This window comes from Gavia stellata, chromosome 20 (genome assembly GCF_030936135.1).
Source record: "Gavia stellata isolate bGavSte3 chromosome 20, bGavSte3.hap2, whole genome shotgun sequence".
Classification (NCBI taxonomy): Eukaryota; Metazoa; Chordata; class Aves; order Gaviiformes; family Gaviidae; genus Gavia; species Gavia stellata.
The window spans coordinates 17080860-17104196 of NC_082613.1; the positions used below are offsets into that span (position 1 = coordinate 17080860).

Here is a 23337-nt window from a genome sequence, read left to right on the forward strand (position 1 = left end):
ACAAGAGATGGCTTCGTGGGGCAGCACAGCCGCCCGCGGGAAGGCCAGCGGGGAGATGGAGCCAGGCTCTCCACAGAGGCGGGAGGATGCGAGGCGACGTGCAGAGGCGGGAAGCGGAGGGCCCTGACCAGGCCCGCGGAGAGGCCTGGCCCCGCAGGGCGCTGGGACAGGCCCCACGCCCAGGCTCTGCCGCGCAGGCGGCACCGGCCGGCGGAGGCGAGCAAAGCTGGCTGGAAGGGGGCAGCTCGGCGGGTGGAAAGCGGGACACCGGCCCCGGGCCCGGCCGCCCGGCAGAGCGCGTGGCCCCAGACGGGCCCGGCCTCCCCGGCCCGGCCGCTCCCGCCCTCGCCAGGCCGGCCAGGGGACGCAGCCTTCGCGCTCCGGCGAAGTTCGCCCCACCGCGCTCGCCGTAGCTCTCAGGCGGCACCGGGAAGCGGCGGTGCGGCGCGGTGCCTCTTGGGATATGTAGTCTTCCCGGCCGGGCCCGTGCATTGGCGCCGCATTCTCCGGCGCCGCCCGGGAACTACAGCCGGCGGCAGCCCGTGTCTGCCCGCGAGGATGGCGGCTCCCTTGGTGCTGGTGGTCCTGGTGGCCGTGACGGTCCGGGCCGCGCTCTACCGCTCCAGCCTCGCCGCCTTCATCTCCGAGCGGGTCGAGGTGGCGTCCCCGCTAAACGCCTGGAAGCGAGGTGAGGCCCGGCGAACCCGGGCTGGGGCGCCGCTCCCCGGCGCGGCTGAATGGGCCGAGGCCCGCGGGGGTGGCGGTGAGGGGGCCGGGGGCGGCGGCGGCCGCCCGGGACTGGGGGTCCCCAGGGGCCGGGAGAGCAGCTGCGGGGACAGGCCCCGGCCCGGCGCCAGGCCGGGGCACGGCCCCGCGGGGAGAGGGCCGGGCTGCAGTCCCGGGGCTGGGGACGGGCCTCTTCTCTCCGGGGCCCGACATAAAGCTGGACGAGATGGGCCGCGGCGGTTGTCCCCGAGGGAAGAGCGAGTGTTCGCAGCTGCAAAGGGCCGGGAGGGACACGGGAGCGAAGGCGGGGGAGGGGGTTTAGCCATTGTCTGCCGCTGGCCTGGTTGCACTTGCACAAACTGATCATGTCACAGATGTACGTAAAATGGAGGAATGACAAAACCTGGCAGTTTCAGCAGCCTTGATTGAGTCGCTTTATTACGCTGTAACTGCAGAAGCGCTGTCTCATGGCGTGAACACGACTGCACGGATCCCAGTTCGTGCAGAGCTGTTCACCGTTTCATTTTCCTCGTTCGGTTCGTGGCCCCACACGTTGTTACCAACGTGATTCAAATTCTCTTCTGAAGACTGAGGTACAGTTTAATCAAGGCTTTTTGGTGGCATTCATCTCTATAGCATCTGAGCCCATTAGGGACCTTAACTTATTTTAAAGACAGCCCTTTGGAAAAATAATGTCCAGTTATTACACAGGTACAATTATTTACCGTTTGGTGGCACAGAGTAATAAAGGTCAAAAGCATGAATGCATTTGACGACCGAAGGCCTCTGCTCCACAGTGTGTAGCACTTCATAGTTTCAAAATACAGCTCCCAAAAATTCCCTTGCAGCAACAGATGCTTTCTAAATCCTACCTTAGAGCATCAAGGTAAGAATCTAGATAGTAAGGAGCAGAATTAGGATCCGCTTGAAAAGGCCAGGCTGTCATCATACAGGAACTTTGTGGCAGAGACAGAATCTGCTTCTCCAGCGTATCGCTGAACCGAGAACCTCTTGTTGCTTCCTGCAGTCTCCTGCATCCTTTCTCTCTGAACAAATGGACCTGTTTCCCATAGCTTCTTTCACTGCATACGCTGCTCAATCCCCAGGGAACCTTTGTGCTCAGTAAGGTGGAGATCCTATGGAAAAACATGTGCATGCATTGCAGTGCAAGCTGTAATTACATGATTGCAAAGGATCTGAATTAAGGCTGCAAAAGGTCAGGAAGTTTCAACAATGGATAAAGCTTTTAGCTTTGCCTGGTAATATGTATTCATTTCTACTCTTTTATTGTGGTTTTGGATGTCTCGGGTCTCTCTACATCTAATTAGGCAAAATAGTTCAAATTCTATATTATGTCATGATTTGTCCTCTTAGAATTAAGTGTTTGTCCAGCACAGATACCACATATCACCTAATAGTTGACTTAAAGTCAATAAATATCTTACATGTGATGTATATACAGTTCAGTGCTAAACATTTCAGCTGTAACATTTTTAGCTGAAACAAATAAATAGATTACAACCGACGATTCGGTTACTAAAGAAATTTGCATGGCAGAAATAAGAAAGCAATCAATTCTAGCTGGTTGTTGGCTTTGTGAGATTTTGTGTCACTCATTCAGATGGCGATTCAATGTGAGATTCTTACAAGTGTGGGTGTTTTAAAAACTATAGTTTTACCATCGTGAGATTTTTATCTTCCCACATTACAGGATTCTCATGCAGGTGTTTTGTATGTTTCAGTGGTCGAAGGATTAGCTCTGCTGGATTTAGGGGTCTCACCATATTCTGGAGCTGTTTTTCATGAGGTTAGTATGCATGCTTCATTTTAAACGTGATATTCAAGTGGCACATTTCTTAGTCTTACTGCTCACGGACTGGCAAAGGCTCGGGACCTGTCTTGTCACAAAGGCTTCAGAGAACTTGGAGTCGTGTAGTTGTCTGTGCAGTAGCTGTATATGTAGTAGCTAGCACAATGAGGAAATACAGTTAATCACAGAATAACTCCTCACTGTGCAGATGATAGACTTTGTAATATTTTTTACTGCATAAGGAGGGTCTGAAATAGGGAAAATCTGTAACAAGTAAAATACTCTGTTCACATCCAGATGTTTCTGTCAGCAGAAGCCAGAGCAGGGAGAGACAGTGTCATTGTGAATCTGAACACAATTTTACTGGATAGCACCATCTTGAATTTCTGCATTTGCAGAAATATTAACATTGGTACAAGCATGCAGTACATTTATTCCTCATCTTGAAAACATCTCATTCCTCCAAACACTTAAGCATCTGTGGGGTTTTGTGCCTTTGAGTGGCCTTATTGATTTGAAGGTACACTCATACATAGTGTCACCTAGGGGTGAGGCAGATGCTCTGCATATCTCAGAAAACTTGTTTCTCTTCAATAAATTCTCCTTCTTTAAACACAGTTTTTTCCCAGACTGTGAAATCTTTTCCCATGCTTACTTATACCATGACATTATTTTAAAAGTATTTCAAAAGAAATATATTTTCTCACAGTGAAGACTGAATTTACACCATGTAAATATAGTACTTCCAGGTTAAGCTTTTCTGTTATAGGAGTAATTTAGAAACATGTTCTTCCTCTTACCCTAGAAGGGAAAAGCTGTGAGAGTAAGAGCATGATAGGACTGTAGCCCTACTGCTTTATGTTTTTAACATGCTTTCTTCTTTTTGCTTTATAAAAGACTCATCTAAACAACAGGCTAAACAGTGAAACCAGCTATGTAGGAAATACTTTCAAAAGTACCTGCAAACTACCAAAAAAAATAGATTCCCTAGAAAAAATTATTTTCTAAAGCTGTTCTTTATGTGCTTTCTGTTGTCACTCTACCGCTATACTAGTAGAATTGAAAATTTGGAATAGAATGTAATTTTCAAAGTTGATGGTGTCTTTTATCAAGTGTATCGAGAACTTTGCAAGGAAAAAGACCAGTAAGTGTGCTTTATTTAATCACTTCACTCTGAAGTAACAGCGTTGTAGAAGAGGCTAAGGAAAATTGCCTTTTGCAGTCTCTCATAGTACTACTCCATTTTCCTCATCAAATCACCAGTTGTTTTATCTGGACAGTATTTGACATGGGTTTCCCTTCTGTTCTCTTTTAGACCCCACTGATAATATATCTCTTTCACTTCCTGATTGAATACGCTGAGTTGGTGTTCATGGTAAGTGCTCCTGAAAAGCTCTTCTTGAAAGGTCCCATTCTGTGAAATGCCGAGCGTGACTTTCCTTTTACTCCTGCAAGAATCAGGGACCTTCAGCCTTCCTGTAGTTCAGATTCCTGCTGAGCTCAGAGTTTAATTAGAAAGGCAGCTTCGCCTGTACAAACCCACGTTCAGGCTTTTCCCTTATTGTACATATTCTTTCTTTTTTGTGCATTCTTGGTTAGATAAGTATCCCCGCAGAGGGACGGGAAGTTGGAATTTGCTTTCAAATTTCAAAGATTACCGCTTACAGGTCAGAATATTTTGTCCCGCCAGCCTAATCCCTACACTGCAGTGTTTCTCATTAAAACCCACTGCCAAACCCCAGGCCTGCAAAGTGAGCACAAATGGGTTAGTCCTCCAAATGTCTCTTGTTGTAAACTATTCCCCGAGTTCTGTGTAATTCAGAAGGACAGAAATCATATAGCTGGCTGCACATGCCACCTGGTGGAGCCTCTCTCCCCAGATCCCTGCTGGGCAGGTCTCATGCAGAGCTAACAGCCATCTGCGATGTGCTTGTGCTGATTGTTCGGATGACTGTACTGCTGCCTGCTAAGTTTGGGACAGCTCAAGGCACTGTCATGCTGGATTAACCGACAGGTGGATTTAGCCAGCTGGGCACTGCCCCAGTGTTGCCTGTGCTCTAATTAGACCAGTGGTCCTCTCTATTACCCTCGCATACTTCTTTCCACGAAGAATTTCTTTCCCCTTAATTCCCCATTCTCTTGGTTTGTAAATGCTAATATCTTTGATGCAGCTCAGGGCTGCAAGGTTAAGCAGTGGTGTGTCAGCACAGTGTACAAATCAGCAATCTAGTGTTTTTAAAGCTTGTTTTTTCTTCTTGTGAGCTGAGTCACATCAGAGTCCTTATTCAGCATTGCAGTACTGTCCAATATCTTTTTCTCCATTTGTTTGTTTTGCTTACAGTCAGTCTGTCTTTGCCTTGCTTTTTTAGATAACTGATGTGCTAACTGCTGTTGCCCTTTACTTGGCCATCCAGGACTTCAACAAAGTTGTGGTAAGCTGACTTGCCAAAGTTGCTGGTCCTCTTCTCCCAGCAAGTATAATTATCTTGCACCAAAGAAAACACATGCCAGAGGTTGCAGTATCAACCAGTCCTTGTTGCAGTAAATCTGATCATACCTGGATGATCAATAACCATGGGGACTGAATGTGGTAAACAGCTGAGGTATTTTAAGTTTTGTTGTGGCAGTATTACAGTATGAAACAAATTAGTGTCTGTAGCTAGCACACTGCACTTGAATGATGATCACAGCGGTGTAGATTCTGTGATCTGAAAGGAGTATAAAGAATTTGAGAAATCTGTGAGAGTGCAATAGCCAACAAAATGCAGACAAGTCTAGGGTCGCAGTACACAAGAGGAGATGTGAGATTTTAGAACGTGTCCTGAAAGCCCACCTTCAGTTGTGGCAGTTTGCAGTATACAGAATTTAATTACTGGACTATGGATTTGGCAAGACTTGAGCACTCCCTTTTCTCACCTCTGCTCCTGCTACGATCTTCTGTATGTTTTGTAGCTAGAGTCTGGAATGTTCTACCTTGAACAGGGTTTGCGTTTGTACACAGCATGAGTTAATACACAGACTGGAAACGTGTAAAGGAAGGAATAAAACCTTTCAAGGATGCTGAGGTGACATAAATCATTCTAGTGAGCAAGGTGAAAGTCTGACACCAAATATCACTTGTTCCCTTCAAATTATAAGTACATGCATTTGGAGGTGAGTGATTCCTCCCAGTTCTCTCTTGTAAGCAGCTCAAAGAACATTTTGTGTAAACAATGCTGTGCTCTCTGCGATCCTAGAGGGCAGTGATTCAGTATCAATGTGAACAAGGAGGCTGCATTTTCTATGGCATCTGTGTGGTCTCCCACCCAGCTATGTGCTTGTTCCTTGTCCTCTGACTTTGAGGTCGAAGGAATAACTCATGATAGAACTGCAGACGTGCAAAAATCCTGCGTGTGAGTTACTTCGCTCGTTGAGGAGTTATTGCCAGCATCTCTCTCCTCCTGTCTCACCATAGTTCAGTAGGTTCATAATTCAGATTTCTCTTTTGTCTCCATAGAGAGCATCATAGAGCAGGACAGATTGAAGAGAGAGATTTTAGGTCCCTAAAGGAGATTTGGCATAGAGATATCCATCTTCAAAATAACAAAGATTGCATACTGCTGTGACTTGGTTTCTCAGGGGCTCGTATATTGAACAGTGAATTTATGAAGTCAGCTTTTCATTGGAGATCCAGACAGGCTTTAGGAAGATGGAAAGTATTAAACTCTAGTGTGGTGAATTGACTGTCAGCTGTGTCGAGAGCTAGACACAGGTAATTAAGGAAGTTCAAATAAGTAGAGATGATCTGCTTTCTCCTGACTTCCACTTCAGTTAAGTATTCGGGAATAGAGAGGGGGTTTTTCTTCTGTTTGTACAACACCTCATATAACGTGAGTATTGGCTCACGCCTGGTGCTCATATATGTTCTACAGTAATGGAAATCCCGAGTCGTAAGAAATAATCTGACAGTCTTTGGTCATTCTCCCTTGTTCAGTTCAAAAAGCAAAAGCTCCTAATAGAACTGGATAAATATGCACCAGATGTGGCTGAACTCATCCAGACGCCCATGGAAATGCACTACATCCCCCTCAAGGTAGCACTATTGTAAGTATTGCTTCTTGTAGGTTGCTTTGGTTCCTCAGCTCTCTTGGGGTTTTATTTGTCTAATTTGGGGCTTCAACATTTGTTAAAGTTGGGTTTTTTTTCCCCAGAAATTCTGAACTTCCTATTATATGTAAAAATTCCCCCAGCCCTGAATACTTGGTTTGAAAGTGAAAAGCAGGTGCTTTTACAAATGTTTGTTGCCAACAAGTAAATTCATTCCAACCCTCAAGAGCATAAGGTCATTAATTTGGTAGCAAGAATGTTGTGTCTGCGCAGATCACATTCCCGTTTATTTTGCCTGTATGCTAATGGTATCAAAATTAATTCGATGCCTCCCAGATGTCTCAGGTGTCTTTTCGGAAAAGTTAGGAGAATCTTTGAGCAGTTGGACAAAATGTTTGCTGAATATCACAACTTGAATATCCCAGAATTGCTTGTAACAATTCAAAGATATTTTCAGGTTGTCATTTTAATAATGTCTTGGTGTTCGTCTGTATACTAAACATTTTTTTTTTATTTTGGAAAGCTTCAATTAAAATAAGTAATATACAAGCAAGGTACTTAATGTCAAAGAATTATTTTTTTCATTGGGGTTTTGACATTAATAAATTATTTTCTGAATTATTCTGTGTCAGAGGGAGTTTTCCATTAGATAAGTTATTTTTTCTGATTTTCATGTGAATTTTGTACAATGGCAAATTCTCCAAGGCAAGAAAGGTAGAGCCAGTAAATCGCAGACTGTTTTGTATTTAACATTGTTGTGCATTACCATAGCAAATTTGGTGTTAAATTGTACCTGTGCTGCTGTAGCCTGTCTCTCTGGAAACGCAGAAAAAGGCAGACTGGGACTTGGAGAAGTAGGAAAAATATAAAGAGATAATTAGGAGATCATCAGCGCTGTCTCCTCACTCTGATGATTGATTTAGTTATTACCAAGGTTGATCGGTACATTATCTTGCTTACTGTATTGGTAATCCTTCCACCTATTTTTCTGTGCTTTGAACCTAGTTAAATGAGATTATTGTAATTCTCATTTCCAAAAGGAGCTGGCATCCATGCTAACAAAAGTGCGGCTGCCTTGTGGAAGGTAAAGGTATTCAGAGTTTGCTGTCTTTCCATAATTTCAATTAAAATATGCCAGATTTTCGTAGCCAGCAGGTTTTGTGCTCAGATCATTCCATGGTGAATATAAATGATTGCCCTGCTGTAGCAGGAGTGCGCAGGTGCAATTGGTTTGGGGGAAACTCTGCTAATGTCTCAGGATTTGTTTCCATCTTGCTGTCTTCTTATTTTTATTACTTCTTCAGAGTCAGTAGATGTGAGTAGCAGAAAGATTTTACTTTGGACCAAATAATCCAAGGTCTGACAATAAATGCATAATGTTTCTGCAAAGCAAGAAACATTTTTGGTAGTCATTTTCTAGGGCAGAATTTGCATTTTAGACATCTTCCCAACTGTCTCCTTTTCTCCAGTGTGCTCCCTGTGGCCACTGTGTCCAAGGCTACAATCCAAAGATTTGGTTTTTGCTCCAGACTAAAGAACCTGTTCAGCTGAGTTAACTGGATGATGAGAGGATCCCATCAAATGTAAATAAACAAAAAGAAATGGCTAAATGCGTCAGTTTTTCCTTTGAACATCTCTTCAATTAGATGCTATCTCCTTTGAATTTAACTCAAGCTTTGCTCTTTTTCAGCTATTTGTTAAATCCCTACACTGTGATGTCTTGCGTGGCAAAGTCCACCTGCGCCATCAACAATACTGTCATTGCATTCTTCATTTTAGCTACAATAAAAGGTAATGCAATGAAGAAAAAATGGTTGTGACTTTCTATAAAGATTAGAAAAGCAGAAATTAAATCAAGGTGGAACTTTACAGGTAGGATTGCTACAAAGATCTCAGTGAAACACAGCAGAAACGGGACTGGAGCAAGGTCAAAGTTCTACTTGAAGTCATGAGCTCAAGAGATTTTATAATCAAGTCAAAACTTACTTTCACGTCAGTGTACCTAGGAGTTTCATCTCTAAAAACTGATTCCTATTCCTGGATGACTTCAAATAGTTTTCTGTTTATGAAGAAATGTGTGTCTGTATGTAGGAGGACGTAATGCTCTGCTGCTTTCTTTTGTACATGCGTATGCACTTAAAGTGTTGTATACAATTTATTTTCTAAGTATATCTTTGAACTTTTATTCAAAAGCAAGTAGTTGCCTGCAGCTATTATTTGGCTTTCACTCACAGTTGTAAATTTGGTTTGAAATTAGCTAGTTGAGCTTTAGGGTAGCAGAAACAGTAACCAAAGATGCACACCAGCACAGTTGAATAGATTATGACAGAATAGCTGTTTGATTCATTTTGTGCATAATGCCAGGTTTCTGTTTCTTTTATGACTCCCCAGTGCTAAAGTCTTTTAGCATATGTGATTTGTACTAGTCACGTAAGTTTTAGGAGTTCTGTGCTGGATCAGAGGAAAGGTCAGTCTGATCTCTTGTCTCCAGCAGTGCCCAGACCCAGACGTTGCAAAGAAAGCTGATATAGATTGGTTTTATTAGTGTTTCCAAAAGAAAGTTTTCCTCCAATTATTCACTAATTGAGGCAGGAGGGGTTTTGATTTAAAACCATTTGCAAAAGCAAACGAGTGGGGTCTGTTTAGTTAAGCTCATTTTTGACTCTTCACTGATACCATAAGATGAATAGTTCAGTCATAGACAAAACTGTAGTGGCTGTCCCTGGTGTTTTCTCCCTGACTGGGAGTGTGGCAGCCTCTAGGTTTTAAAGTGGGCAAAGAGAGGATATCAGGTTAGGACTATGATTTCTGGGTACCAATTCTTCAGATCTGTGCAGAATTGAACACTTGATAAAATAGAGGATAGGGAGGTTTCTGTCTAGGAGAGCGTAGCTGAAGAATGGAGAAGGCTCACCACCAGGTAACGCTATATTTTCTCTTTAAAAAGGTGGAAGCAGAGAGAAGCTTATCGAGTGTTTGATGTCAGTAGGCTGACGATTAGTCCAATGCAGTGAGTCAGGATTCTTGCTGTCTAAGCTGTATTTTTACAGATTACTTCCATCAAGTGACATATGACTGAAAGCTATAACCAGGCTACTGCACTGGGTGATTTTATTTTTATTGTTTAACCTGGGATCTTTTGGACTTGATTTCTGGTGCTGGTAGTTGGGCAATGTGCGTACTCAGCTCAACCGGAGACACCTCAACTAAATCTTCCTCAATAAAGGCATTCATATTTTTAAGACCACTTGGAAAAGCTGTGCTAATTCTTTCTATGCCTCAGTTTTGGTATCTGTAAAGTACGGCTAATGCTACTTCATTCCTTCAGCTGCAGACTTCTGCTTGCTCTCTTTCACAGAGCTTTGCTGAGGGCCCTGACACATTCTGGTGACGAGGTTATCCTGCATGCCAGTATAACGGCTCTTTCATGCAGATATGACTTAAGTGAATGCATTCCCATGCATAAACAGCAGCCAGCATGGTCTATATATAGACTGAATTACATGAATCTTTTTCTGTATGTGAATGATAGGAGATATAAACCAGTCAGTGGTTCTTTCTTGTGAGAGAATCACCATGGTATGAATCATTCTCCATTCAAAATGTAGTTAAGAAAAGGACGCTGTCCAGGACACATTCTGCTAAAAACGCCTTTAAGTGGTGTTCTGATATTTGTAAAGCCCCTGCAGAGGGTTATGCATTTCTTCCCATTTGGACTTCCTGTCTGTAAGGCTGTTTATATTAAATGTTCCTTAAAAATGAACGTTTTTATTTTTTTCTTTGCAGGTAGTGCCTTCCTCAGTGCTGTGTTCCTGGCCTTAGCAACATACCAGTCGCTCTACCCTCTCACATTGTTTGCTCCAGCACTCCTTTACCTTCTACAGGTAGATGATTTCTAACTGTTGGTACCTGTCGTCTTCTTGTAGCTGTGCAGGGACAGTCCTTAGCTATTGAGAGGGGAGTCAGGCAAGTCCTGAGTTTCAGAAAAAGTGACTCTCCTCAAGCCATGGAAAGTTTGAAGCCTTAATGGGGATGCCTGTGCACCCCCAGAGAAGGGAGCAGAAAGTCATCTACAGAACTGGCTGGTGTTCAGCTTGCCTGGAATAAGTGCTATTCTTTGTGTCATGTGAATAGCAATGAGGATTTTAGACCTGGAGAATTTCCTTTGCACTGACATGGATCACTGAGGTGTGTTTGAAAGAGGAGCTGTGTGTTTGAATCACTCAAACTCGGAAACGCTGATTTGGAGTTTAATGGCAAAAGGCATGTGCTGGCGAAAGTGGCTGGTTGCCCTTGTCCTTTCTCCCTCCCCATTAACAGGACCCCTGAATTCCTGCAGGGCTGACCTTCATCATTCATGGGTACACAGTGCCTCAACAGACAGACACTGCTCCAGGCAGAGCTAGCCCAGCAGTAGGCTGGTAGGCACATCTGCAGGCGAGGGTAGGATTTAAAGCTGAGACAGCTCTTTTCTAGTGAGTGGATTCATCACCGGTTTGCCTGCATGCTTCCTGTTGGTCTCTCTCTTAGCTCTTGTGCTGATACTGTAGACAATGTCTTATCCGAGAGTCCAAATTATAATGCCCTCAATGAAAACTGATCATTTGCTAGTCTGATATGGGAGCAAGGTGAGGCTGTGACCACTAGCACAGGATTCTTATCCCAATTCACAGATCTTTGGGGATAATTTTTATTATTTTTGCCTTTCTGAAAGTCCTGCTGTTGTGTGTTTCGTCAGTCTTTCTTGGTTGCTTCTGTCCTGTCTCCCTCATGATTTTTAGAGCTAATCTTTACTGCAGGTTCATTACAGCCTTTTCTCAAATCTCTGAGCTTCAAAAGAGAATGGAGAGTCAGTTCTAGTCCATTTTCTTCCCCTGACTATCTGACATGAATGTCTCTTACTTTCTTTCAGAAATGTTATTATTCTTACTCTTTGCAAGACAAGAACTTCTGCAGAGTCAATGTTGCTTTTTCAGTTTGATAATTTTTAGGAGCATTTACTTCATATATTTTATATTTTGGTCTCATTTGTTCTCTTTTAACTTTAGTCAAAGTAAAGTGGCAGTAAAGTACAAGCATTGTGTTCACAAGCAACAACAAGTGCTTTGATATGTGAATGCCTAATTTGCAACTTTTAAAGGGGATCATGCTAGCGTGTGTTCTTTTATCCAGATTTGTAAATGAACTTCCCTGAATTCTTTGTACAGAATTAAATAGCTTTTCTCCAGCACTTTCCAATCTGTCCTGCCAAAAATCCTTGGTAAACTTGCGTACATTGTTCCAGCAAGTGGCATCAAACACACTAGGACTGAGAAAACGGAGCATGCTTTACGCAGAGCCCACATCAGTTAAGAGCTGGCTCTCTCTACATATCCTGCCAGGGTAAACCCTAGTACCAAATGGAAAAGCTACATCACTGACTTGGAGCTGCAGAACTCTGAGCAATTCCCAAAGGTGTTTGCCCCTGTGTGCATATTTGTCTTTACAAATGCAGTCAAGGGGACCTCTTGGAGTGAGATACCCATATGTCACGTTATGTGACAAGGGCTTGTGGTTGACCTATCAGGACATGTGGCAGTAGCAAGACTGCAGCAGTTGTCTTTATCTGAGGAGGCAACCTTTTAGAGGGGCTCCTTTGTGCTTAGGAGCCCACTGGATGTCCTCTTCCCCTGATTTCAGCAGAGCATGGGTGCCAGTCCATGTGGTGGAGACCTGGCATCACAGGACAGTGGGTCGTGGGGCTCTTGGTCACCCAGTCAATGGGGGTTCGTGCAGTAGAAGGCAGGCAGCAGTACAGTATTAGAGACATGTAAGATACAAGTGTAGCTGTGAGGAGGTGTGTGTAAATCTTACGCTGAGTGCATGAGACTTGACTCGTTGCAAGCAGAAATGACCAGCTTAGCTACTGTATTTTCAAGCACAGTTCTGGAAGTATGTGCAATGTGTATGACTTCATTGGCCAGAGTGAAGAACATCAAGCTAATGGTGCTTGAGAGCTGCTCCTTCCAGTGCCGTAGTGCCAGGGTTTGATGCTTTTTTTCATTCATTTAAAATGATGTTCTGAACACTCAGGCTTTCTTGTGGCTTTCCACCTGATGAGGGATATCTGCCTGCTTGTATGTCATTTTCAGCGTCAGTTCATACCAATAAAACTGAAAAGTAAAAGCTTCTGGCTCTACACGATGCAGTATGCAGCCCTGTACCTGTGCAGCCTGGTGGTGATCATCTGCCTCTCCTTCTTCCTCCTCAACTCCTGGGATTTTATCCCATCTGTTTACGGGTTTATGTAAGTATAAGGATTCTTACCGGTTTTTCTGTCTAGCCCCCCCATGTTGTTTCTTGTGCATCACACACAGGTGCCCCACTCCCTGTCCTAAGGAGTGTGTGATCTGTGATGTTACTGGCAATGCAAGAGAAGAAAGAGTATGTGGAGGAGAGCAGGCATTAGCCAACTTCTGTTAATTGAGTAACAGCAAGAATTAGAGAAGACAGGAGATGTTTTCTGCTGAGTTGATCAGAAATGGATTTGATCATTGAGCTACCATGGCTGTGAGATTTTCTTCTCTGGAGAAATGTCTGCTTGGGAACGGTTTAAATCCTGCTGGAGCCTACGGAAGGATTAGTCCCTTTTCTCTCCAGGTTTTCACCCCTTTGGTTTCTCTTCCATGGTTTTAAAATATGGGTCCTCCGTCCAGTAGCACACAATGATTAATTAAAGTAACAGAAGCAGGGCAGTGAAAAACAACCATTTAAAAATGTTACCTTGACTTTTCTTTTCAAATTTCAGCCTTTCCGTTCCAGATCTGACACCCAATATTGGCCTTTTCTGGTACTTCTTTGCAGAGATGTTTGAACACTTTAGTCTTTTCTTCGTATGTGTGTTTCAAATCAATGTGTTCTTCTACACCATTCCCTTGGCAATAAAGCTAAAGTAAGTATGTTTCTCTGCTAGTTTTTTTTACTCTCAGTTGTCCGGTGGAAGCTTATAAGGCTGGTGTCAAATGTATGGCTCTACAAGCCTGAAAAAGATTTTTTTTTTTTAACAGAGCCTATCCTCCTCATTTCCCAACGTTTCAATCTTTATCCCTGCCAGCATAAGCCAGTGTATTCAGAAAGCAAGAACTCTTGGCTGGAACTTAAGTTCCTTATTGTCAGAAAAAAAGTGAAAACTTGGGGATGTTCCTAGTGGACTGCGCTGACAGTGTTCCCCTTCTTTCTGATAAAAACACCCATTAACAGGCCTGGATTCTCAGTGAGCTCATCATGTTGACTTGGAATGGATACAGACATCATGACATACCAGAGGGATAACTATGGGCTTCTCCAAATAACCTTCAGCGAGGAGGTGCTGATTGCTTTTTGCTGAATAAGACAGAGCTGGGGAAGAGCAGCCCAGATGGCCAACTGTATAAATGTGTGTTGAGGCACAAAGTATGTGTGTGAGGGCAGTGAGCAGATACATATCCCCTTATACTGCTTCTCTGCAGAGCAGGTCAGTCGACCCCACCCAGCACTCAGAGGCTTGTTTGGAGAGAACAGGGGTACGAGAGCCTCCTTGAGCCTATCCCACTGTACATTTGTGCCCTTGATGATATTTATTTCCAGTTTCCAGACACCCTACTGCATCCTCTTATCTTTTGTGTCTTTTCCCTTCTAGGGAACACCCTGTGTTCTTCATGTTTGTCCAGATCGCAATCATTTCTATCTTCAAGTCCTATCCCACTGTGGGAGACATTGCACTGTACATGGCCTTCCTTCCAGTCTGGAGCCACCTTTACAGATGTAAGTAAGTTCTTTGTGTTTGATTGTGCCTTATCTGGAATGGGAAAGGGCCTGTCCAATAATTGTCACCACAAAACCACACCAGGCCTATGTCTGCAGGCTCTTGTGGCATCCTCGGGGTGTCTGGAAGGAGGCTTGATTTTTCTGGTGATACAGTCTCTAACGTGTCTTTAGGACTAGGGTTGAAACTGGTCAAGGAGGGAATTTTCACTTGTACCTTATCTTCCTCCTCTCTCCAAGTTGTTCTAAAGAATAACTTTTTTGTAAGAACCTTGTCCAGTCCTGCACAAGGTCTGTGGCTTATTTAAAGTATATCCATCCTTCAAGTGCTTCACTCCCATTTAAGGCTGTGTAATTTGAACACTGCTCCTGCAATGGATGAGTCCCCCAGCCTTAAAATCCTGCACCTTGCAGTGGTTCTTTGTTTTGCATCTACTTGTTTGCTTAGAGTGAAAGTAACTGAATTACTCCAAGCAATTGTCCGGTTTTTCTTAAATGCTTCATAAAGATCCTCTTTAGCTCTTCAAATCACCAGAGAGCTTCCTGATGATTTTCAAACTCAGTATCTAGAACGTGCTACACTGGGGAGATTTGGAAGTGCTGTGTTTTTCCTGGTGTTTCTTGCTTAAACCAACTGCTTTGACCAACCCTACCAGGTTGTCTGGGGCCTTGTACTGCAGTCTTCTCTAACCCAGGCCAAGAGTGTTTCTGGACAGCTAGCCTGCCTGATGTCGGGAGGCATCATCAGGAGTCAAGAGACTTGGAGACCATCTGCTCTATTAGTTTCAGACTAAGGAAGGTTAAGGCCAAAGCAGCTGTCATAAAACAGGGCAGGAAGCCCCAGGCTCGCCCTGAGCATGTCGCAGCCATGGCAGGTGACGTACTTCTGAGAAACCCGGATTCAGCATAGTTCAGCTGCACATTCCAGGCATGCAGATAAGGGGACTACGACCAGTGAGAGGGACCTTCGTCTGTCACATGGGTCTGTCACCCCACAGTGAGTGAACAGACCTACTGAACAGGATGTTTAAAAAAAGATAGGTGTGAGGGTTTGGATGTGGCAGTGCTCGTAAAACGTCAGATAGCTCCCTTCAGCTGCAGAATGATCGGGAGTCTTTCAGTTACCTTCAGGAACATTGGCTGAGCTATAGCCAAGCACATCAACACAAGGGCCAGGATGAATTATAATACTGCTGCCAAAGGACAGGCATAAATAGTTCACAGAAAACAAAATCTCTTCTGGCCTGGTAGTTCCTAGCTCTTTTAGACAAAGTTGTGCTTGGTTTTTGTCCATCCACACGTACTCACGCAGACTGATGGATTCTGGCCACACTTGCACCTCCCGAGGTCATGTGTTTGTCAACCCATTTGGCCTATATGAGTTTCCTCCTTCATTTCCTTACTACCTCCTGAGAAAGTATCTCTTTTCCTATGGCCCACAGGTTCATTTTTTTCCTTTGTTGTCTGCTTGATGAGGCTAGGGAATGGTGTGCTCTGCTCTCTGAATTGTGATGCTGGTGGAAAGGCCCTTCTCAAAACTGCTAGTTACTGTAGCATAGACACCAAAAAGCCAAAGTCCTCTGAGGAAGAGTGTTTGGAAGCAGGACCTAGAAGGGAAGAGCTACAAATGAGGATTGCACACTCAAGCAAAGGCAGGTGTATTTATTTTAAAGGGAAATTTAGTGGATTTCTTATAAAAGCTAGCCAGGAAATTATTAAAGCAAACCGTGAAAGATTATTGGACAGAAGTATGTGTTGGCAAGTGCCTGTCCCCCACTGCACATACCCTAAATACCATTGCTGGTTTCCTGAGCGTGGCTGCTCAATAATGCATCATTTTAACAGCTTGGTTTTCTTTTGCAGTCCTCCGGAACATCTTCATCCTGTCATGTGTACTCATTGTCTGCTCCCTCCTGTTCCCCGTTCTGTGGCATCTATGGATTTATGCAGGAAGTGCCAACTCCAATTTTTATTATGCCATCACGTTGACTTTCAACATAGGGCAGGTTAGTAGAGCGAGGCAAACAAAGCTGCACTTTGGGTAGGTCACTGGATCGGGTGTCCTGTCAGCAGCAGTGAATGCTGCAGGATGTGTCTGGCTCTTTGCATCCTGTGTAGTCCTGCGTAGCAGCTTCCCGCCTCTCCTTGCTCCGGCTGAAATCTGCCTAGTCCTCACCTTCTGGCACACTAAGGGGGAAGAGTTCTTGTACTATTTGAGCTATCGCTTAACAATCCAACTAGCCTGTACTGTAAGTTACATGGTTTGTTGCTTGATAGCAGAGGAAGAGCATCTCAGTATGACAGGACTAAGAGCACACGTGAATGGAGAAGGTGAGCTAAGAGGGGAAATGGAAAAAACCATGGGGCAGCAGCAGTGGGGCCAGACAACAGGCAAATGAGAACTGCCTATACACAGGGACATGGCAGCAATTTTTCTGAGCGTTATACCTCACTGAAACGTAGGGTTGTGGGCACATGCAGGGTCCGAGTCATGCCAGGGCTTGCTCTCCCTGCTTCTTTCGAGGCAATTCTAGATACAGGACTTTCACTAGCCTTAGGGAAGGCAGAGCTTACCAGATGCACACAGCTGCTACAAACTTTTCTAAGTCCTTCCTCTTCACTGTTCTATTTCTTAAGTCTCTAAGCCCTGGGGCAGTTTCACATGTGAGTGAGCAGAATGTTCATTTCGTGTTAAAGTTGCCTTTATTTTGGATATGCCTCAGCCATTTATGTTTGTCTGCTTCTCCTAAAACTAGAGGAGCAGTTTTGCCAGGGGCTGAAGATCACCTGCTTGTACATCCCCCACCCCCTTGAGAAATGGGGACAAACACCCATTCTGTAAAAGCAAAAAGAGACTCCATGCAGTGAGTGGGGCGAGAGGGACTGTGGAGATACTACTAAGAAGGGCTTGTAGGAGATTGGGAGTTCATTAGTTCTCTAGCTACTTGTCTTGCTATGGAATGAAAGGAATAGTAAAACTTTAGTTAGAGATAACAGGTGTTGATATTCTAAGAGGATTTTATTTCCTACCTGAGAATGTCATAGCAGATCCTGCAGTCTTGTGCTCTATGTAAATGCAGACAGAGCAAAAATCTGCTTTCTGATTTCCTTGTGAGAAAGAACTAGCTCTCATCCCCACTAACCTCAGCTCTTTCTTTTCCCATTAAGACATCTGCAGAGAAGTTTAGTTAAAAGTAAAATCAACCGTATTGATATAGCATGTCGGTAGTCAGCCAGGGTGTTCAGCAAAACAAGCGGACAGAATAAGAATGGCTGGTTTTGCTCTCCCCGGGCACCTCTACCCTTCTCTGTCTGTTCTCCTTCACACTTTCTCCTCTGACCTCAGCAGGCTGCAGCCCTGTTTCTGTTTCCCTCAGTCTCCACTCGGTCCTCCATATCATCCTGTCCTGCCACTGAGCCTTCTCCGCAGCAGCTGTATTTAACAGTAACCCAAGCAGGCTCTGGCTGACAGCCTGACTCTCCTTCCCTCCGTCCCCTTAGCACTGCAGCATACTTCAGGTGAGGCTCTCCCTGGAGTGAATTCCCCAGGGAAATGGATGAACGCATTGTGCCAAAGCGACGCATTAAGTGGCATCTGGACATTAGGACAATAACTACTAGCTTGATCTGGCACTGAAAAGGTTTTCTACTCAAGCTATGTGATGCTGTTTCCATATGGAGGAGGTCAGCGTTCCTGGGGAAGGGTCGCACTACAAGAGGCTACATGACAAACGGCACTACTGAGCCAGCCGGTCGCTGCCTGCGCTTACAGCAGCCCAGTCTGCCCCTGTAGAGGCAGCTTGCCCGAGGTGCTGCTTTAGAAAAACCACTGAGACCCACTCTTGTGTTCTCAGTGCTTTTAGGCAAGGGAGCAGTCACACTGTGGTGCCTCAGTGCCACCGAAGTGGGGCTGAGGAGGGGAGGGACCTTGTGATTTCCACGTCAGGTTTCCATGATCACCGCAAGGCACTTCAGTTGTGATTTCACACTACAACGCGGCTGGTGGTGGTACCAGCCTAAGATATGCCCATCTCCCGAGCAACGTGGGACGGGGCCAACATCCATGTGTGTGGCAGCATGCTCTGACCTGGATCAGGGAAAAATCTGGGGGATAGCCAGCTCTGTTCACCGCTTAAAGGGAGACAGTGTGCAAACGTATACACAGGGTTGGTTGCCCCACAGAGAGGGCACGACAGCACAGGGGCGGGCAGGAGATGCAGAAGTGATGGAGGTGGAAGAAATGCTTTTATCTGATGTTGCTCCTGGACATTGTACTGTGAAGCCACAGCCTTCACATTTCAGCTCTTCTCTTCACTCCTTAGCCTGGTAAGTATTATTTTGTTAAACTGCTAAAGCTTCTGTTTGCTAAGGCTGACCTGGGGAGCTGTAGCATTCCTTCTGGTGCTGTTCAACTGCCTTCTGGCAGTTGAAAAACAATCACAATTGGAAAGTGCTTAATAGCAATCGGCAGCAGGAAACTTCCAGCATTTGCTTGAACTGCGTGACAGTGCTTGCGTGGAAGGATTCCTGTGAGTGAGGCTGAGATGGTCTGTAAAGCTCTGGCACAGATGGAGCTGCCATTGTCATATATTTTCTCCAGTTTATGGAGCTACTGTCTCCTTAGCAGAGATGACTGTGAGAACACAGTGGTAGCGCAACAGATGATAGATTAGTTTAAGTCTCCCTTGGCTTAATATGGCAAGGCAACGGGCAAGGAGTGTTCACAGGTTCACAGTGTCTCCTCTCACAAAGCGTTGTGAACAGCGTAAGAACTTCTTAAACCCCTTCAGGGTCCGTCACAAACTCATGTCCCTTTTTACTCTTTGTTCTGAAGCATCACTGATGTGAACATCTCACTTCTGCAGATCCTGCTCATCTCGGATTATTTCTATGCCTTCCTTCGACGGGAGTACTACCTCACTCACGGACTCCATTTAACAAGGCAAGATGGGACAGAGGCCATGCTTGTTTTGAAATAGGGATTGTGCTCACCATTCCCTGGGACATGGACCACTCTAAGGAACATGCAAAGCTTGGGCTATGTGGGGTGGGTGGGGAAGGTTCCCTGAATGAGGTCTGACTTTGGGAATGATACCTACTGAACAAAAGGGCTGAGGTTCTTCTGGGAATACCCTCCTGAGCTGTGGGCTCAGTGCAGACTGTAAGAGCTAAAAGCAGGAGCTGCAGTGCCTCCGTTGGAGCATCTCCCTTCTTTCCTCAGCTGTGTTTTTCACTGCGACCTCAGCCATCAACTCTGGGCAGTCCAGCAGGAACTGGAGAAGGTGTCTGAGCTAAAACCAGGGCTGAATCTCTGGCCCAGAAAGAGCTCAGAACATAAACTGTTTACTTTACTATCACTGCTTCTTGGAGATGTTTCCTTCTCCTGGAAATTTCCCCTTCACTGCTTTGACCAGTAATGCTCCTGCTTGGCACAAGGCAGTCTCTGGGTACCTGGGGCCTAAGCCCTGGCTGCAGATGCCATTTCTTGGATCTCCTACTGTTGTGGGATCTGGAAAAATCACACGTGCTCAAGCACGGCGGGTGCTTGTGAAACAAATGGGTGACCAAGGCTGAATGCCCTGTTCGAAGGAGGACAGCTGAAGCTGCTGCCACAGGTAATAATCTTGGCGCTCAAACACTAGTAAGAACTGGAATTGGGGTGAAAGCAGGAACAGGGTGGGTACCGGGTAACTGCTTTATCCCGTTGAAGCAACACAGACACTTTCATGTCTGGATCTGCACAGAGGCATTACAGGGTGTCAGAAGAAGGAACACTACTGTGGAGATGATAGACTCCCACTACTCCTTGTTTCTGAAGGGTAGCAAAGCTTGGCAGTGCAGGGCTCACACTACTGTTGTGATCGCCTGGGGCAGCAGCCTGGATGTGGAAGGAGCAAGCTGCCTGCCTGGCCTAGGGACCAGGAGGTGTCAAAATCTCCCCTTATACCCCAGACCAAATCCAGAAGGAGCCTCAGCCACCGCTGTTGTGGAGTTATTGGGCCCCCTGTGTTTCACAGCCACTTAACAGTATGGGATATGCACTTCCCCGTATTACCCTCTTGCAAGTAGTGACGGTGTCTTGTGGCTGTGCGCGGAGGATGTCGTTAAAGCACTACCCCTTGGTTCCCCCGTGGCTCCCCTCTCTCTGTGCTCAGACCTCCTCACTTCAGAGCTGCTGCCGCTGCTGACCCCGTGAATGTGACCCACCGGGGCCACTCCACCGGGCTGGCTTCTTGCTCTGCTGGTTGCGTGGGGGGCGCTGGGAAGTGGTAACCACAGTGTGAAAGCCTTCTCGCCGGTGTCGGGGCAGCAGGCAGCCAGCTTCCCCACCCATCCCAGGAAAAAACCAAAGGGCTGGGAGTGTGACAACATCCAAACCCAACTGTACCTGGTACAGAGCAACTGAGAGACCAACATGCCCAGGCGGTTGTGTAAACGGCTCTTCTTTCTTTCTGGACAATTAAAACTTTTGCCTTACTGCACTGCTATTAGCGCTTTGGTGGGGGGTTGTTAATCCGAGCCCAGCTCAGCCCCCCGAGCTCAGCCGCCCGGGCCGGGGCAGGCCGTGCGGCAGCCCTGCGCTTCCAGCCGCGGCGGGGGCACACGGAGGCAGGGCTGCTCTGGGCTGCCAGCTCTGCGTGGCATGTCAAGGAGCATAATAAACTGTGCAAGTTTTAAACACCTCTTGTGTGCTTTGTGTTTGGGAGGGGGGTGAGGATGGGGGCGACACTAGAGGGTGAGTGGGGGCCCTGGGAGGCACTGAGAGGCATATGGAGGGATGGTGAGGGGACTTGAAAGCAAGCAAAGGGGTCAGGAAGGAAAACAAGTGGCCCTGGGGCACACCAAAAAGCAAATAGATGTCTCTGGGGCACGCTGCAACCCGCTGCCATTTTACGAAATGCCAGCTATGCACAGTTCAACCCGACAGCAGTGTAAAAGAAAACTTAGTAAGAGGACGAATAGCTGGGGCTGTTGGGGGGCTATCCATTTTACAGCCCCCCCTCTGCCTACAAAGTAGAAAATAGTTCACCCATCAGGAGGGAGCTGATGCTGAGGGGAGGTGACAGGACTGAGCCGAGGGGCCCTGGGCAGCAGCTCCGTCCTCCGTCCCCAGCAGCTGCATTTGTTCCTGTGACTGTGCCCAGGGCCCCGCTCCCGGCCACCCACCGGCCCCCCCAGGCTGCCTCCGTCGGGGTGTCCCAGGGGAGCAGGTCCCAAAGTTGTACTCAAAAGTTGTCCTCAGAAGAGGTAACACCCTCTCACACCGGGGGCAGAAGAAGAGCGAGGGGCAGAGGCATGGGCACTGGTGTGAACATGGGCAGGGCAGAGACAGGGACAGGGCAGGGGCAAGGGCAGGAGCAGGGCAAGGATGAGGCAGGGCAAGGGCAAGGGAAGGCCGGGGCAGGGGCAAGGACAGCGCAGGGGAAGGGGGAATGGGCAGGAGCAAGGGCAGGGACAGGGAAAAGGAAGGGTCGGGGACGGGAATGGGGAAGGGGCAGGTGCACAGGCAAGGGGCAGGGGCATGGGCAAGGGCAGGGGTAGGGGCAGTGAAGGGATAAAGAAAGGAGCAGGACAGCGGCAGGCGCAGTGTCAAGGCAGGGACAGGCAAGGGAATGGGACAGACTCGGGAGCAGCGGTAGGGAAAGGGCCAGGGCAGGGGCAGGGATGGGGCAGGGGCAGGAGCAGGGTCAAGGTTAAGGCAGGTGCAGTGACAGGGGCAGGGACAGGGGCTGGGAGAAGGACAGGGCCAGAAGCACTGGCCTGGACAGGGGTGTGGAGAGGGCAGGAGCAGGGACAGAGGCTGAGGCGGTGGCAGGGGCAGGGATGGGGCAGAAGCAAGTGCAGTGGCAGGGGCCGGGGCAGGGGCAGGGTCAAAGGCAAGAGCAGGGACAGGGACAGGCACTGGGCAGGGGCAGGAGCAGTGACAGGGAGAGGGGCAGGGGCGGGGGTGGACACCCTATGGCAGCTCAGGTGCCCCATCCTGGCTCCTGAGCAAGGGGTGGGTCCCAGGGGAGGCTTTTGGGGCCACCAGGACCTCCTGGCCCACCCAGGGCCATACCAGTGGCCAAGTGCCAGCCGTGCCAGGCACCAGGAACCCCCAATCTCCCACTGCCATCCTGGGGCCACTAAATACCTGCAGTGGGGCCAAGGCCTGCAACAGGCCATTGTGGCCATCGTGCCGCCACGCAGGGCACACAGAAATTCCTGTACTGGCATAAATGGGACGTAGTTTCGGTTGGGCCCACAGGCTCATGGCCATGCTGGCTGTTTTGGGGGAGTGGCATCAGTGGGAAGGGGACACACCGAGGCACCACAGCCCCTCCCTGGTTTGCAGGAGCCTCTCCAGCGATGCCTGAGGCAGGGGATGCCTCGGCCAGGGGTTCACTCCTCCGGCAGCCACCGAGCCCCACTGAGCCCCAGCTCTCCGCGGCCCCGGCTCACCCGACCTCAGGACGTCTTTCCCAGAGTGAAGGACACGTGCCACCACGGCCACCAGACAGGTGTTGGCAGTTGCCACAACAATTGCAACAGTCATGTTGCAAAGAGCAACACAGGCACGACCTGTCTGTTGAACCCAAAACAAGGGCTGACCCGCAGCCTCAGGGCTCCCCGCTTGGCAATCCAGAGCCTGGCCCACGCGGCGGCTGGGGTGCGAAGGAGGTGACGGCCACCGACCACCCAGTGCCTGGCTGGAGGGGGACGCCTACCCCCCCATCCCGGCACCCTGCAGGACCTGCCTTTTCAGGGAGGGGACACACACATGTGTCCTGGACCCCCCATGAGCCAGGACAGGCTGACATCACCCTCACCCACCCATGTCACGTGCTGGTGGCCGGGGAGGGGCCAGCGCAAGTGAACATTAACCCAGGGCAGTGTCGAGGGCTCCGCGGCAGCACGGCGCCCAGCACCCCAGCAGCATCCGCACACCCGTG

The 23337-nt window shown here is 47.3% G+C and overlaps 1 protein-coding gene across 1 annotated transcript; it reads left to right on the forward strand.

Annotated features, from left to right (window-relative positions):
* The first annotated feature begins 558 nt into the window (after positions 1–558).
* PIGU (phosphatidylinositol glycan anchor biosynthesis class U) lies at positions 559–19418 on the forward strand. The gene is made up of 12 exons (XM_059827206.1): positions 559–688; positions 2469–2533; positions 3852–3911; positions 4906–4968; positions 6510–6619; positions 8313–8413; positions 10409–10506; positions 12754–12908; positions 13410–13553; positions 14280–14404; positions 16268–16410; positions 19270–19418. The coding sequence occupies exons 1-12, from the start codon at positions 559–561 to the stop codon at positions 19381–19383; spliced, it is 1308 nt and encodes a 435-aa protein (XP_059683189.1). The 3' UTR covers positions 19384–19418.
* The last annotated feature ends 3919 nt before the right edge of the window (positions 19419–23337 follow it).